At 33.6% G+C, this 19,073-nt stretch overlaps 1 protein-coding gene across 1 annotated transcript in view; it reads left to right on the top strand.

Moving 5' to 3' along the window:
• Window positions 1-1,314: 1,314 nt before the first annotated feature.
• The window catches only part of LOC123561182 (fasciclin-1-like), a 191,185-nt gene continuing 173,426 nt past the window's right edge, over window positions 1,315-19,073 (top strand). The window contains exons 1-2 of the mRNA XM_045353421.2: window positions 1,315-1,646; window positions 7,023-7,146. Of these exons, the coding sequence (XP_045209356.2) occupies window positions 7,036-7,146 (111 nt within the window). The 5' untranslated portion in view covers window positions 1,315-1,646; window positions 7,023-7,035. The remainder of the gene's footprint in view (window positions 1,647-7,022; window positions 7,147-19,073) is intronic.

Here is a 19,073-nt window from a genome sequence, read left to right as displayed (position 1 = left end):
GTTAGAACATTTAAAGAACGTTTATCATAGTTAAAATATCTACAAAATGTTTATTATAGTTACAACATCTACTAAATGTTAATCATAGTTACACCATCTACAAAATGTTAGTTATAGTTACAACGTCTACAGAATGTTTATCATATATACAAAATCTGCAAAAACAGTTTATCATAGTTACAACTTCTACAAAATGTTCATCATAGTTACAACATCTACAAAATGTTTATCATTGTTACAACATCTACAGAATGTTTATCATTGTTACAACATCTACAGAATGTTTATCATTGTTACAACATCTACAGAATGTTTATCATTGTTACAACATCTACAGAATGTTTATTATAGTTACAACATTTTCAGAATGTTTATCATAGTTTCAGTATCTACAACAAAATATTTATCATAGTTACAACATCTACAAAATATCTATCATAGTTGCAATGTCTATAGAATGTTTAATTTAGTTACAGTATATTTATTATACATACAAAATCTGCAAAAACATTTTTCCATAGTTACAACATCTACAAAATGTTTATCATATTAAGCAACAAAATGTTTAAAAATATAGTTACAACATCCACATAATATTTATCATATATACAAAATCTGCAAAAAAGTTTATCATAATTACAACATCTACACATTGTTTTATGTATTATAACATCTTCAATATGTTTATTATAATGAAGCAATGGCCTTAAGGTTTATCATAGTTGCAACATCTACAAAATGTTTGTCAAAGTCACAAGACCGACAAAAGGTATATCATAGTTACAACATGTACAAAATAAAAGGCATAGTTACAACATCTAAAAAAATCTTTATCATATTTAAAAATTCTACAAAATATTTATCATAATCACAACATCTGCAGAATGTTTATTATAGTTACAACATCTACAAAATGTTTACTAGTATCTATACAAAATCTGCAAAAATAGTTTTTCATAGTAACAACATCCACAAAATGTTTATCATATTTAAAAAAATCTATAATTATGTTTATCTTAGTTACAACAGTAACAGAATGTTTATCTAACAACATCTACATAATGTTTATCTTAGTTAGAACATCTGCACTGAGTTATTAAGAATGCTGTTTTGCATTTACATCGTGCATTTTACTCTGCTTGAATGAAATATAACACTTTTTAACAAATGTTTAGCATACAAAAGATGAAAATATTTATAGTGTGCACTACGTGAATAAATTAATATAAAAGCTGACACATGGTTAAAACCGCAATATAAACACTGATACGGGTGGCGAATTCTCAATTACTGGTTACATCTCTACCTGTTACTATAGCAATGATCAAATTGGAAAAATAACGTTGAAACTTGATAAAATCGTAATCAGGTCGTACCCTACCAAAAATTGGCTTTTTACATTGTATTGATATCAGATCAACACGAGCCAATAACAGATACGGACATTCGATGTGTAATTAGAAGGTTTGGAGCCGATTTTCTGTATCATGAGTTTAGATACGACATTGTGTATGGTACTGCAATAAGGCTTTTAAGACTTCATTACATCCAGTGAATTGCAATATACATGTAATATGAAAGTTGCTTTAATAGTTTCAAGTCGAATGGAAATATAGTGTTTGTTTGGGATTACTTTGGCTTTTATGGTAAGATCTTCTTTCTAATAAATAAAAAAAATACTTTAAATCTGTTTACATGTAGGCATACATTCAAAGTAAATAAACGTTAACAAATTATTTCTTCTTCTAAATATATACAAGTATTCATTGATATTCATGTTTTCATATGCCGATGTGTCTCTGTACGTTATATCACTAGACAAATCTATGGTAAAGGGTCATATTTTCTGCTTTTATATTATAATTATTATATACTTTGCTATAAACATTAACAAAATTGCATGGGAAATCATCCTGTTATCCAAGACAATAACCGGAAGAGGGCAAAGTAACCTTATTATTAATAGTAACAAAATTGCGTATCACAGAATCTTAAAAGCCAAGAAAAATATAGTGGGCACAATAACCAGAAGCTGGCAGAATATACGGTAACAGTATAGTATCGCCAGGGATGTGTGACGTCAGTTTGACGTCATTTTATCCGTCGTCGTCGTGAAAAACTGATCGTTAACGTCGATAGTTTATGGCTAACTGATTGAGACAATTGACCAATCTTTATTGTGTTTAGGTTTGTAATTCACATCTCATTAAACGGCAATGACCTTTTTGTGTGCATATTTGCACTCCTGAGTCTATATTTGGCACCCGGGCTGCACCCTCACACAAATATAATTATACTTCTAGTCATGCTAATGAACATTTCAGGCCTGCCATCCACGTTTAAGTGTATATTTAAAAAAAAACTGCATAAATAGCTTCCTCCTTCAAATGAATAATAAAAAGCTAAATTGTTGATAACTGTATGTATTATCATAAACTGTTCCCATGCATTTTAAAGACTTTAAAGGTCCAGCTTCTTTTCATAACTTTATGCTTTATTTCAAGGGTTACAAGTTCATATCTGGCAATTTTATATTACTCAATGACCCTTTTCAGACGTATTTAGTACATATAAATGATGAATTTACTTTGAATATTTTTCACCAGACAATAAATATGTTATATAATTATGTAAGCTTACATCGTGAAATTAGTTTTGCATTTGTGCTGATTCAGGGTTTATTATTACCCCTTGATACCATATTTGCAGGGTATATAACTTTATTCATGAAGAAATAAACGAAATAATAACACTGCGTTATGTATTCTATAACATCTAACGTTCTTTAATACAGTCCGATTCGTCTGACTAGGCTTGTATTATTGAGAAAAACGATAAATTTGTTAAATGTATCCCGTAATTATGTTCTACCTCGTAAAGAGAAATTGTCACTTTTACAAATGTGAGATCTTGTGCAAAATAACACCCTGGTATAATAATGACGATCGGAGGTATGTATTCAGTGAGACTCTCGAGTTACGTCGCATTTGTATCGCGACTCATCAATATCTTTACAAAATAAGTAATGCAGAATAATTATAAGTATTCTATATCCAAAACGACATGAATAACTGTTATAGACCAGACCAAATTATTTTAGTTTATTCGTTTCCTACGCCTTTTTGAGTGCAGACACATTCTTCAACTTTATATTTTCCGCCGAGAATTAATGAACAGAAACTGCTGCGTGATAAAGAGCAGGAAATATTTTTAGATAAATCATACTCTCGTAAAATGATCTTAAAACAATCAAGGGCCTTTGCGTATTATTAACAAGGTTTCAAGGTTTATTCGGCAAATTCGGCATTATACATGCCTTTGGCCATTAACAAATATAAAAAGAACATGGCATATTAACAAACAATACAATACAGGTATAAATATATGGTGCAAAAACAAAATAAAAGTGTATGCATACAATAAACATACGTATAAATTACAAAAGTATGTTAGGAAACATTCAAACAAACAAAACATATAATTATAACAATTTTCGTGAAAGTATATGTATTATTTTTAAGTGTATTGACTCTATATTGTGTGGCTTCTTTAATAAACTTGGCTATCTTAACAAGCAGCTTAGCATTTTTCGAAGACATTAAATTATTAAATTTCTGAACAGTGGGCCATGTGCTTCTTTCTAATATCTGTATATTTACTACAGCAAAGAATGAAATGATATTGTGACTCCACAACATTTTGGTTACATATCTTACATAGTCTGTTATTTCCCGTTGTTGAAAAACAGATTATATGATCAATTCATTCAAGAGTAGTGTGAATCTATAAATGCTATGCCTAAATTGGAAAGTTACTGTAAATATAAAACGTCATTCTGTTTTGAGGATTATATTGTGAAAATAAAAAGTAAATCAGTATTAACAAAACGCGGCCTTTATTTACTAATACCGGATCAACCCATAACAATGAAATAGGGAATCAGGTGGAAACATTACATGACAAATATCTTATATCGCAAAACCGATGTAAATAGCGGCGTGGTCTAGTGGTTAACACGTATGATTTGTAAGCTTACGGTGCTGGTTCGAATACGGGACGAGCTACTTTTCTTTTCTTTTTTTAACATGTTTTTACCTGGAGAAGAATGCAGGTAAAACTATTTGTATCATGATTTTCTTGTGCACTTATACTAAGTACATATTAATATTTTTTCAGGGGATCTCATATTAGAATCGATATTAAATCTATTAACATTGCAAAATGAATAGAGAAAACTCTTGCAAGAATGAAAGCAAAAATAAATACAAAAGATAATATAAAAAGACCTGCAAAAATAGAATTAGTAAAATCTTTTTTAAAAAGAAGGGCTCGAACCTACACCATACAAACATAAAAAGAATAGAGATCCGACACACTATCCACTTGACTACAAATCTGTTATGGAATGACGCATCGTGTCTAAAGTAGTATTACTACAATATACAAATGAACACCACTTATCGGAAAATACACCTGCTTTACCTGTTTTTGGATTTTACCAAGTACCGTGAAAATAAAATTATCGCGATCCATTAATATTTTTTATTTTCACAATATAATCCTCAAAACAGAATGACGTTTTATATTTACTGTAACTGTCCAATTTAGGCATAGCATTTATAGATTCACTCCACTCTTGAATGAATTGATCATATAATCTGTTTTTCAACAATGGGAAATTGTTCAAATTATTATCAATGTTCATGCGTATATCAGTGTAACCAAGGTGATCTATAATAGAGTTAATTTGATTTGACCAACAAATACAGTTAATAGTTCTACATTGGTCAAGATAAATGTCATATAAAGCAGAATTAGGGTTCTTCATGATCTTTAACCAAACTTTCATTGCTCTTATTTTACAAACAACAGACAAAGGTAGTACCCCTTAATTCGCCATACACCGCATAATTTGGGGTCTGACTTTTAACACCCAAGAGGTATTTACAAAACCGAACATGTAACTTGTCAATTTCTTTTAACTTGTAGACACCCCAATTTTCTGCGCCATATAGTAAAATAGGTAGGACCATTTAATTAAATAAAGACAGTTTTGTTTTTACATCCATGTCCACACGATCAAATAAGGACAGAAGATTAAAATAAGCTCCAACAGCTTGATCATGTAGAAGCTTAACAGCATCTCTGAAAGTTCCTGTACGTGTAAATTTAATTCCTAAATAAATAAAACTGTCAACATTTTCAACTTTTTTATCATTTATGAAAAAATCTACGTTATGATTGCATTTCCGTTTCTCAAAAATACAGATTTTAGTCTTGTCTATGTTAATTTCTAAGCCCCATTTAACAGAATAGTGCCATAGACTGTCAGTTTGTGCTTGCAGACCATTTGGGTCAGTTGTGAATAAAACAATATCGTCTGCAAATAAAATTAGATATTTTGACAATAAATCTAAGTCATTCTCAGTCAAAGAATTCATATCAAGATTATCAACGATATCATTTACAAAAAGAATAAACATTATCGGTAACAAGGGTTCTCCTTGCTTTAAGCCGATAGTGACATTGAAAAACTCTGACATTTTCATAGAGCTTGACATACGTACACAAGACTGAACATTGTTATATACTGATTTAATCATTCTAAACATCTTGCAACTTTTACCTGGTTTAATAAGTTTGTCCCATAATGCCTCACGGTTGACAGTATCAAAGGCACGTTTATAATCTACAAATATACATCATAACTTGGAATTATTAGCTAAAACCTTTTGAATGACAGCATGTAACAGAAAAATTGCATCAGAAGTAGCGTGACCATCTCGAAAAACCGAACTGAGAATCGTTAATAACATGTTCACTCTCACACCATTTGTTCATTCTGTTTCTCAGTAATAATGAAAATATTTTTGCTATAACATTTACAAGAGTAATACCTCTATAATTTGAACACTCATTTGCATCACCTTTTTTAAATATAGGCACAATGACTCCCTTTGTTCATGCATCGAATATATAATTAAATATGGTACACAAATAAGGCGATATAAAATCTTTCGCATCGATAAAAAAAATCAGCCACATTATTTTCAAAAATCACTACTTTAACATTAATAAACATTTTAGAAAGATGGATTTTGATTGATTTTGGTAAAAATGGGGTTATCGATTGACTTTGGCTTTCTTACGAAAGCCCGTGATGATGTTCCGGTCATTCTGTCTTCGAATCTGGAAAAGTGATCCAATACTTGACAAAGTCAAGTTGATTTTACACAACAGTAAATATATATTCTTGTGTAAAATGCCAATTTAGTAATCAAACATGAGGTGAAATAGTTACCTTGTCGCATTGTCTTCAAGATATGTCGGACATTTATAAAGCGTGGATGTCTTCACAGAAAAGCAGTGACTTTGATTTGAAAGATATTTTAGCCGCGCCAAGAGAAACGCAACATAGTGGCTTTGCGACCAGCATGGATCCAGACTGTCTGGTCAGGATCCATACTGTCTACTAACGGTTTCTGTAATTGCAATAGGCTTTGAAAGTGAACAGCATGGATCCAGACCACACTGCGCGGATGCGCAGGCTGACCTGGATCCATGCTGGTAACAAATGCACTATGTTGGTTTTCACATGGCGCGGCTCATTTCAATTATATTAGTTTTATGTATAAGTTACCTTTTTGAGTCCTGTCTACGACTTCATTAAGGCCAAAAGTTAATACAAGATTGTGTATACAACATAGGATATTCACAGTGTTTACCGAAGCTAATATTCCATTGGATTCTGCTGAGAAAGTATGGAGACGGTTTAAGTTTGTAAACATGTAGTTACAAAGTGGTCTTGTCCTTTTAAAATCGATCTACATTTAAACTTAATCATCGCGTCTTCTTTTCTCAAGGATTGTAGGTCTTTTGATATATTGCATAGAGTGTACTTTGACATTTCATAACTTGATTTTTTTCATACGATTATTCATGGGTACATGTTATTTAAAAACCCTTTCTGTTAACGAGGACTTTTATGATACTGTTAGAACTTGAGTTTCATATTTTATCAGGAATTTTCACAAGATGAAGACTGTTTTATTGACATCGTTGGTTGTGATAGTGTGTTGTGGACAAGGAGGATGTATATTACGGACAACACTAGAAGAAATAAACAGTAACGGAATAGTCAACAAGGTAAGTAAACGTTTAAATTATACCACGATACATTTAAATATGTGTTTTGCAGCCAGCTCAGGTGGCCGTTTAAGAGAATATGGAATTAGAACATTTAGCCGACTGTTTACGGCAAGTGGTTGCTTAATACATATGGTCGCTAAGGCAGGTTTAACTGTACACGCACGTGATATCTTTTATTCTATCAGTGTATTCAGAATTTCGAAAAAGTTGATATACTGTGGTAATTAGTCCAGCTGGAAAGAAAATATCTTCGATTCTATTGAGTTGTTTGCTACCCTGAAGTACGGCTTACAGAGGTTGGGTATATATACTTAGTACATTAATACAGCACATTATTCACTTTTTAATGAAAACGGTATAGACTTTATTCAGCCAGGTATCATTCAATGTTGTCTTCTGTTGATGCAAATTGTGTGTTAACTCTCTTTTTTGAATGTTATATGTATTCTGTTAAGCTATTGAATACTTTAATCATTAGACTTATATAAACTTTATTAATCTCTTACAAGTGGCCGTGTCATTTATGGGGAAATGCTACTTTTTAGTAAATCTAAAGCATTTAGAGAATCATTCACAATGTGAGTAAACCCTAAAAATTATTTTATATTATTTGCTTGTTGTATGCCTGGTGTTTTAAAGTATATTATACATTTAATATTATATAGGTGAATTTATTTTAAACATTGGGAGCGCGTGAAATTGAAATTGAATGTAGCTGTTTAAGCGAATACGAACAAAAAATTCTTTGGCATAAAACATAGCCAGAATGATAATACATTACAGTGAGAAAATGACATGGAAGAGTACATAAATCATCTGGAACATTAGAGACAGTAATATATTTCATAGGTTGTTCTTACAGATTTTTTTTCAAGAGAAATATCACTTATATTCTCTGTATGCATTATACACAATTACTACAGTATTATATATATATATATATATATATATACGTATATCTGTTGGAAGTGTTTGCTTTTATATAAACCAGAGTGTCACGGATGTAAGTTGTAAATAAATAATATTAATGAATAGCTTTACTCTTTATATCGCTGTTATATGGGAATTATATTATACATATCTTCACAGGATGTTTTGCAGATCTATTTTCTTTGAATTTAGATTTGAATTTTGCAAGTATGCTACCTTTATTTCTTCACGAGCTCTTTTTGAAAATCTTTGTGTTTTAAAACCATATGTCAGTTATACTTTAACCAGATTTGCATATGTGATTTTAAGTGACTTTCCTTCATCGTTACTATATATAGTCTGTCTTGATTACAGTGCAGTTAATCCACCAGAGGTGTATAAAGACAGAATAATTGTGCATTTTCTGTAAATTAATTTAAAGTTTAAAAAAAACCTATTGATCTACCGTACAGTAATACATTAATTGCCACTGAAAGCACCGATTATGTTATCAACTGAATCTCGCGCCTAATTTAGAGTGAATTGTTTTAAACCTTGACAAAATTGTCAAAAAAAAAAAGCTCTCATAGACTGGAAATAAAACGTCGCCGAGAGATGATTAAATACTTAGCAAAAACGTTTTACAATATGTTTGACAATTTAACAGCTGTCCAAGGGCTATATGTCATTTATTATTTATCATAATCAAAATATCTCTTATAAGAACTAAATTATCTAATAAAAAAAAGATATTGCCAGCGCGTAAATACGAAATGTTTAGATGGAAAAATAAACGTTTTATGACCACAAAGTCAAAGTACACCTGCTTGTAAAGAACTGTGTTGTTTTTTGTTTCTGTATTACACCCAGGCAAATTCTGGCAAATTGTAATTATACTTGCGTTAATAGATAACAGTAATTGACAAATAAATAGTGATGTTGTGCGGGAACGAATACGTTTTCTGTTCCGACGTGTGTCTGAAATGTCCGAATTCAGAACATTGCGATTCTAGTCGCCAACCTTTACTTAAAACCAAAAATATGAAGTTTAGAAAATCGTCGGACATCATTAAAAAGACGTATATGAATTTTCATACAAGTTTGCTAGCACGTGTGTATGCGTTTTTTACATATAGGGGTACAGATTTACTAAGACGTGTGTATAAGGTTTCTACATATAAGCATACACATTTACTACGACCTGTGTTTGAGTTTTCTACATATATGGGTACACTTTTACTAGAAAGTGTCAAGTATGGGTTTTCTACATATAGTGGTATACATTTACTACGACCTGTGTTTGAGTTTTCTACATAAAAGGGTACACTTTTAATACGATGTGTGTATGAGTTTTCTGCATTTAAGGGTACGCATTTACTACGACCTGTTTGAGTTTTCTACATAAAAGGGTACACTTTTAATACGATGTGTGTATGAGTTTTCTGCATTTAAGGGTACGCATTTACTACGACCTGTTTGAGTTTTCTACATAAAAGGGTACACTTTTAATACGATGTGTGTATGAGTTTTCTGCATTTAAGTGTACGCATTTACTACGACCTGTGTTTGCACTTTCTGCATATACTGGTACACATATACTACGACGTGTCAGGTGTGAGTTTTCCACATATATGGGTACACAATTACTATACGACGTGTGGCTGACTTTTCTACATAGGGTACACATTTACTACGACGTTTGTTTGAGTTTTCTACATATAATGGTACACATTTACTAGGGCGTGTGTTTGAGGTTTCTACATATAGTGGTACACATTTACATAGGGGTACACATTTACTACGACGTGTGTTTGAGTTTTCTACATATAGTGGTACACATTAACTACGACGTGTGTTTGAGTTTTCTACATATAGTAGTACACATACATTACAACGTGTGTTTGAGTTTTCTACATAGGGGTACACATTTACTATGACGTATGTTTGAGTTTTCTACATACAGTAATGCACATTTATTACAACGTGTGGTTGAGGTTTCTACAAGTAGTTGTACACATTTACTACGACGTGTGTTTGAGTTTTCTACATAGGGGTACACATTTACTACGACGTGTGTTTGAGTTTCCACACATAGTAATACAAATTTATTACAACGTGTGTTTGAGTTTTCTACATAGGGGTACACATTTACTACGATCTGTGTTTGAGTTTTCTACATATAGTGGTACACATTTACTACGGCGTGTGTTTGAGGTTTCTACATATAGTGATACACTTTACTACGACGTGTGTTTGAGTTTTCTACATATAGGGGTAAACATTTTCTACAACGTGTGTATGGGTTTCCTACATATAAGGTACTAATTGGTGTATTGAATTCTTTATTTATATATCAGTGCATATACTGAATATAAGAAGAAATATAATTCAGGAAGTACTAGCTTAGAATCGATTGTCTTTCACTTTAGTTTATGGAAGTATTTAAGGAAATAGTTAATAATAATGAAACAGTGTCCTTAAATCATTCAATCCTACAGCTGTCTGATATTCGTACTGTATTTAGTGACTATCTCTCATATCTATATGAGCCGCACCATGAGAAAACCAGCATAGTGCATTTGCGACCAGCATGGATCCAGACAAGCCCGCGCAGTCTGGTCAGGATCCATGTTGTTCGTTAACGGTTTCTCTAACTGCAATAGGCTTTGAAAGCGAACAGCATGGATCCTGATTAGACTGCGCGGATATGCAGGCTGGTCTGGAATGCTGGTCGCAAATGCACTATGTTGATTTCCCCTGGTGCGGCTCAATTATTAGATTTATATGATATTAAGATATTGTATTTCTTTTATATTTATTTACATCAGGTGATATTCACAATTTACTAAGCTGATTAATTAAGAAATAATAGATCTGTTCCTATATTTTATCAGTTAATAAAATATGGACAGGAGTTTGGATGCGTAATAATTAAACCACGAGTGCTCGTGATTTAATTATTACGCATCCGAACGACTGCTCATATTTTATTAACTGATAAAATTATTGGAACATATTTATAATTTCGATTCTAACTACGCAAATCATCCGCATTTTACAGTACTACATTTTCAGCGTAATGCGTCATTCGAATCATATGCAGTTACAATTAACCCCCATGGTTAGAAAGTGTTGCATAGCCAATGGAACGTATAGATATGTTCCTTTTTTATTAGAATTTTGAGAAGTATTAATAATCTAGTTATCTAACAGCTCGTAAATTATTTACGAACAGAATAATCAAATTAGGTTAGTTAACCCTGTGTTTCGAGTTACAAGCTTAAATTTTATATGACGTCACATCATTATGACGTCATACTTTATGTCATACATTTATGACGTCAACGCTGAATCATAACTGAGCTAACTGAATTTGCTCGTAGAGATCAAAACGTGTTTTACGCACCATAAACCGGTTTAAGCTCCCCAGTGGTGTTTTTGCCACTGACCGTTCCAAGGCGGTGCCCCACTGTTTTCCTTTGTTTGTTCGTTTTGTCCTCGTCTGTTGGCTTTGTGTGCGAGTGCGTGTGTGTGTATGTGTTTGTGGTGTGCACATCTGCGTGCTGTGGGTTTCGTTTTGGGGAGGCTGCGTGTTTGGTACGTGGCATTCCCTGTTTGATATTTGTCTTTGTTTTTTACGGTCCTACACATAAGTCAAGATGACTTTTTATCATAATTATGCTTTTGAAATGTTGTTTTCAACCGTTTGTCCCTGAAATATGTATGTAACGGAACAGAAGTAGAATCTCTTATGTCACAATTGTAGGGGGTGAAATGTAAGAGCCAACCATATTTTATCGTAGATTCATGTACATACATAGGCCATTTCAGCCCTTTTACAGTTGGACGCTACGCTTTCCTCTTTGATTGTGTCTGACGGAACAGGTTGAGGACTCTGATAAGTAGTTCTTAAATCCCACCATGACTGAGCTATTTTGATTTCCGTCTTCTGGCCTGTTTCGTCGGGCCCTTAAGGGTGTTCCCTTATTGCTCTGTCTTCTGCAAAGCCATTGAGTATATATATATATATAGTAGAGAGAATTAATTAATACGAACTAAATCACCACCACAATATACCAGACCAATTACGGCAAAGCGCCTAGCAGTACAAACGAACACGCATATGCCACAGCAAGTCCACTAACCCAATAAGATTAGTTTCGATACTGCTTTATATACGAGCCCGAATTGTACTACACATTCGTACTGGTTCAACATTTGCATATATATACTCAAATCTCTGTTTTCATGTCTCACAAATCAGTAGTGACTTTTTAGTCTTTATAACTGATTGGGACCAGAGAAGCTATATTTTCTCTCTCTGAAAGTTAACTGGATCTCGAGGATACATTGAATATATATAGATAACTTGCGTTAAGGGATATAATTATATTCAGAACAGTTGACTTTCCCATACGTGAGATCCGCTAGAATACAAGTTCGCATTATAAATTATTATATAGTAGAGACAATTAATTAATACGAACTAAATCACCACCACAATATACCAGACCAATTACGGCAAAGCGCCTAGCAGTACAAACGAACACGCATATGCCACAGCAAGTCCACTTACCCAATAAGATTAGTTTCGATACTGCTTTATATACGAGCCCGAATTGTACTACACATTCGTACTGGTTCAACATTTGCATATATATACTCAAATCTCTGTTTTCATGTCTCACAAATCAGTAGTGACTTTTTAGTCTTTATAACTGATTGGGACCAGAGAAGCTTTATTTTCTCTCTCTGAAAGTTAACTGGATCTCGAGGATACATTGAATATATATAGATAATTTGCGTTAAGGGATATAATTATATTCAGAACAGTTGACTTTCCCATACGTGAGATCCGCTAGGATACAAGTTTGCATTATAAATTATTATATAGTAGAGAGAATTAATTAATACGAACTAAATCACCACCACAATATACCAGACCAATTACGGCAAAGCGCCTAGCAGTACAAACGAACACGCATATGCCACAGCAAGTCCACTAACCCAATAAGATTAGTTTCGATACTGCTTTATATACGAGCCCGAATTGTACTACATACTACATTGTACTATATATATATATATATATATATATATATATACAAGAGCATTTTTGTGTTTTACATTACATGCTTTCTGTTGCCTTGGCGTATGTTAGGGTTTCACCTGGTAGGGATAACTTTTATTTACACTGTCCTGTTCAAACAGATCCGTTTTACACTGTATCATATCTTATTCAAAGTTACACACAACATGCTCTCCGTCCACATATTGACATCCAATCTGACCACGAGAGACATTTTCTTAAAATATATTTCATGAACAAAGGTATTGACTTCATCGATGTACCTAGTATATTTCGGGATAAACGTGTCATTGATTCTGTGCCTAAATATTTCAGAAACTCCGAAGTTCCTATTATCTGTTATAAATATAAAACACCTGTAAGAAATGTTATTTTCAATTACAATAAAATTGTTTCCGACTTAGATGTTCAAACAAATACTCCTTCTTACTGCGAATGTAAAAACTCAAAATTTTGCTATTCAGATGCAGGTCATGTCATCACTGGCAATTTTGATATTATTAAAGACAAACGTATTCGTAATTTATTTTTTAAAGGACCTAAATATAGAATTCTTCAACTATTGATTTTAATGCTTGTCGTGATCACATTGCAGAATCCATTGAAACCTTCTGTGTTAAATGGTGTCGTCGTGAGAACGCTGATCCCAATGCATTAACGTCTTGGAAACGAAATATTTCTAACATTGTTGATTCTCGAATAAAATTTTATCAAACTAATGTACACCTACTTCCACCAAAACCCAAGTTTACTTTAAGACATTTGAAAAAGGAAATCCAAGAATTTCATTCTAAGTATGTCTTAGTTCCAGCAGACAAGGCGGCCAACAATATTATCATCATTTGACGCCTGCATTATATTAATGTTTTACGAAAATGAACTAAATAGCACTAAAACTTATATACTGAGTCCTTCTGTGGAAAACAAATTGGTTACTGATCACATCACTGAAGTTTCTAATTTAAAAGTTCGTATAGACGATCAACAAATTAAACTACCGACCATGTACTGGATTCCTAAATTGCATAAACAACCATATAAAGCTCGCTTTATCGCTAATTCAAGCTCTTGTACAACTACAAATATTTCAAAACTATTAACATCATGTCTAACTGCTGTGAAAGCCCACGTGGAAAGATACTGCGATAAAGTATACGAAAACTCTGGTAAACACTTATTTTGGTCGATTAAAAATTCTGGCGAAATCCTGGATAAGTTGAAAATTAATAATTACAAGGTAAACTACAGTCAGTACATACGATTTTTCTACTTTGTATACCACTTTACCACATAACTTAATAAATGACAAATTAACTGCCCTAATTCAAAAGACTTTTGCCAGAGAGAATGCTACATTTATTGCTTGCAATTTTGATAAAGCTTTTTTTACTAGCAATATTATTAAACATTATACTATGTGGACCTGTGACGAAGTTTGTAAAGCCCTTTCCTTTTTATTGAACAACATTTACATCAGGTTTGGGAATGCAGTTTTTAGACAAGTTGTTGGTATTCCCATGGGAACAAATTGTGCACCCCTTGTCGCAGATTTGTTTTTATATTGTTATGGAAGAGACTTTATGTTGAGCCTTTCTCCAGATACGCAAGCAGATATTATAACTGCATTTAATAATACATCACGCTATCGGATGATATTCTTAATATGGATAATCCGTTTTTTGGTCATTTGGTGGTTCTATTTATCCTAGGGAGCTTCAGTTAATTAAAACTAACAATTCGGATACTGATGCTTCATTTTTAGATTTACATCTCTCTATTTATGACAATATTATACATACCAAAATTTATGACAAGAGGGATGATTTTAATTTTAGTATTGTAAATTTTCCCCATTTGGATGGGATATACCTCAGGCTACATCTTATGGGGTATATATTTCTCAATTAATTCGGTTTGCCAGAGCGTGTAGTCATGTCAAGCATTTCAATGAACGTAATCAATATATTACAAGTAAACTTCTTCAGCAAGGCTACCGTTATTACAAATTGCGTAAATATTTTACTAAATTTTATTATCGTAATTCTGATTTAGTTTTAAAATTCAATAGTAATTTAAAGACACTTCTGCGAGAAGGTATTTCTAAACCCGTTTTTTATGGGATGTGGTTTACAAACTTCGTAAGATCTTGGGTCATGGTAATTTTCCAAATGTATTTGGAAAGATTATCAAACGTTTTATTAAAAAGAGGTTACGACCCAACTGTTTTGAGACATACCGCATGTTTAGTGTTCAACCCGTTTACAGTTGGACACTACGCTTCCCTCTTTGATTGCGTCTGACGGAAGAGGGGGAGGACTCTATGATGAGCAGTTTTTAAATCCTACCAGGACTGAACTGTTTTGATAATTGTCTTCTGGCCTGTTTCGTCGGGCCCTTAAGGGTGTTTCTCTTGTTGCTCTGTCTTCTGAAAAGGCATTGAGTACATACGTTTTTGGTTCTTAAGGTTTGCTTTTTATATATTTATACACGAGCATTTTTATGTTTTATATGCCATGCCTTTTTGTTTCCATTACGTGTGTTAGAGATTCACCTGGAGGGGATTACTTTTATTTACACTGTCCCATGTCTTTGGAACATGGTGGGGGTAAGAGTGAGGTTGGGTGCGCACCATAAACCGGTTTAAGCTCCCCAGTGGTGTTTTTGCCACTGACCGTTCCAAGGCGGTGCCCCACTGTGTTCCTTTGTTTGTTCGTTTTGTCCTTGTGTGTTGACTTTGTGTGCGCGCGTGTGTGTATGCTTATTGTTCGTCTTGTCCTTATGTGTTGGCTTTGAGTGTGTGTGTGTGTGTGTTGTTCGTTTTGTCCTGATGTGTAAGCTTTGAGTGTGTGTGTGTGGTGCACGCGTTTTGCGTGCTGGGGGGTTCGTTTTGAGGAGGCTGCGCTTTTGGTGCGTGGCATTCCCTGTTTGATATTTTTCTTTGTTTTTTTTGGAACATGGTTGGGGTAAGAGTGAGGTTAGGCGCATCATAAACCGGTTTAAGCTCCCCAGTGGTGGTTTTGCCACTGACCGTTCCAAGGCGGTGACCCACTGTGTTCCTTTGTATGTTCGTTTTGTCCTAATGTGTTGGCTGTGTGTGTATGTGTGTGTGTGTGTGTGTGGTGCACGCGTCTGCGTGCTGTGGGTTTCATTTTGAGGAGGCTGCGTTTTTGGTGCGTGGCATTCCCTGTTTGATATTTGTCTTTGTTTTTGTTTGTTTGTTCTGTCCTTGTGTGTTTGCTTTGTGAGTGTGGTGTGCGTGTGTTGATCGTGTGCGCGTTTTTAGAACGCAGCTTTCCCTGTTGGATATTCATCCTTCTTCTTTTTTTTTCGCTATATGTTTATTAAATATAGCAATTGCTGTGGATCGTGTTAGAATTTTCTGTGTCACATTGAAACTTTCGATTTTTCAAACCGAGTCACAATGTTTGGTCATTACTGTATCATACAACAACGAAATTCAGTTAATTTTATTCTGTTCATTATTGTCCATAAAATGCCATACAGGGCAGGGTTTCTGTCTCAGGTGCTCAAGCCTAGTTGTCCTAGGAATCATACAGAGAGGTCAGTGTTCATCATTCGTCATATTTCTGGCATTATGTCCTGTTTTCAAAGTCATTGGCAGAAATGTGTATCTACCAAACTTGTTAGCTGTTTTAGCTGTGAGAAATTTAGAGTCATTCCTTTCTAGCGCTTAGTGCGATATTGAGGAGAAGATAGGTTTCATGTCAGTACGTAAGTTTGAAAAAAAAATTAAAACGGTATTTTTATCATTTTAAAATAATGTTTTGAAACAAAGTTATGAAAACAGAGTAATGAACCTTACCATGCATGTTCCTGCTGGGTGGCATTCACGAATAGAAATTAAAAGAACATGTATAATGTGATCTTGGAAGCCATTCGACCATAATTATATTCTTATTAGCTCACCTGTCACATAGTGACAAGGTGAGCTTTTGTGATCACACAGCGTCCGTCGTCCGTAAACTTTTTCTTGTGACCACTCTAGAGGTCACATTTTTTTGTGGGATCTTTATGAAAGTTGGTCAGAATGTTCATCTTGATGATATCTAGGTCAAATTCGAAACTGGGTCACGTGCCATCAAAAACTAGGTCAGTAGGTCTAAAAACAGAGACTTTGTGACCTCTCTAGAGGCCATTTATTTCACAAGATCTTCATGAAAGTTGGTCAGAATGTTCATCTTGATGATATCTAGGTCAAGTTCGAAAGTGGGTCATGTGCCATCAAAAACTAGGTCAGTAGGTCAAATAATAGAAAAACCTTGTGACCTCTCTAAAGGCCATATTTTTCATGGGATCTGTATGAAAGTTGGTCTGAATGTTTATCTTGATGATATCTAGGTCATGTTTGAAACTGGGTCATGTGCGGTCAAAAACTAGGTCAGTAGGTCAAATAATATAAAAACCTTGTGACCTGTCTAGAGGCCATACTTGTAAATGGATCTCCATAAAAATTAGTCAGAATGTTCATCTTGATGATATCTAGGTCAAGTTTGAAAGTGAGTCATGTGCCATCAAAAACTAGGTCAGTAGATCAAATAATAGAAAAACCTTGTGACCTCTCTAAAGGCCATATTTTTCATGGGATCTGTATGAAAGTTGGTCTGAATGTTTATCTTGATGATATCTAGGTCATGTTTGAAACTGGGTCATGTGCAATCAAAAACTAGGTCAGTAGGTCAAATAATAGAAAAACCTTGTGACCTGTCTAGAGGCCATACTTGTAAATGGATCTCCATAAAAGTTGGTCAGAATGTTTATCTTGATGATATCTAGGTCAAGTTCGAAAGTGGGTCACGTGCCCTCAAAAAGTAGGTCAGTCGGTCAAATAATGAAAAAACGTTGTGACCTCTCTAGAGGCCATATTTTTCAATGGATCTTTCATAAAAATTGATCTGAATGTTCATCTTGATGATATCTAGGTCAGTTTCGAAACTGGGTCACGTGCGGTCAAAAACTAGGCCAGTAGATATAAAAATAGAAAAACCTTGTGACCTCTCTAGAGGCCATATTTTTCATGAGATCTTCATGAAAATTAGTGAGAATGTTCATCTAAGTAAAGTTCAAAACAGGGCCACGTACCTTCGAAAACTAGGTCAATAGGTCAAATAATAGAAAAACCTTGTGACCTCTAGAGACCATATTTTTCAATGGATCTTCATGAAAATTGGTCAGAATTTTTATCTTGATAATATCTAGGTCAAGTTCAAAGCTGGGTCACATGAGCTCAAAAACTAGGTCACTATGTCAAATAATAGAAAAAACGACGTCATACTCAAAACTGGGTCATGTGGGAAGAGGTGAGCGATTCAGGACCATCATGGTCCTCTTGTTTAACTACTTTCTTACTTCATTTATGTCAGATTTTCTGATGTTGATCTAGATAAAATCATTTTTGAAGTCATGAGCTCGACAAGCTTTAGTGGCCAAATTGATTAACTGTTACCGTGCCCAGATCATGCTGAAAACATTAAAATATTGTTACATTTGTTGGCTTCAGTCAGTTGCTTCAACCATATATATTTTCTACCAAGATAAAGTAGAAGTAGACTCCCTGGATTAACTCATTTAAACTTAACCTGCAAACACATAAAGCTTATCAGTGAAATTTGTATCCAATTTACCTCGAATTTCTTCCCACTTTTTATGTTGAAGATTAAAGTCTAACTCAAATCATAACATTCTTACTATCAGGGCATTGACCACAAATGATGAAATAAATGCTATGACGGGTTGAGTTCCATATGCAATGAACAACACTTTTAACGTAGATATGATATGTGTAGATATCATATATTATGTAGAGCTACTAGAAAGTAAAGTGGATCTGTTTTATGTCGTTAGTATGATATGAAGATGGACTTGGTAAATATGGATGTATGAATTGATCTTTAGGTTTGCTTTTATA

Source organism: Mercenaria mercenaria, chromosome 10 (assembly GCF_021730395.1).
Source record: "Mercenaria mercenaria strain notata chromosome 10, MADL_Memer_1, whole genome shotgun sequence".
Classification (NCBI taxonomy): Eukaryota; Metazoa; Mollusca; class Bivalvia; order Venerida; family Veneridae; genus Mercenaria; species Mercenaria mercenaria.
The sequence above is the reverse complement of the archived record's forward strand: the minus strand, read 5'-3'. Positions and strand labels throughout refer to the sequence as shown.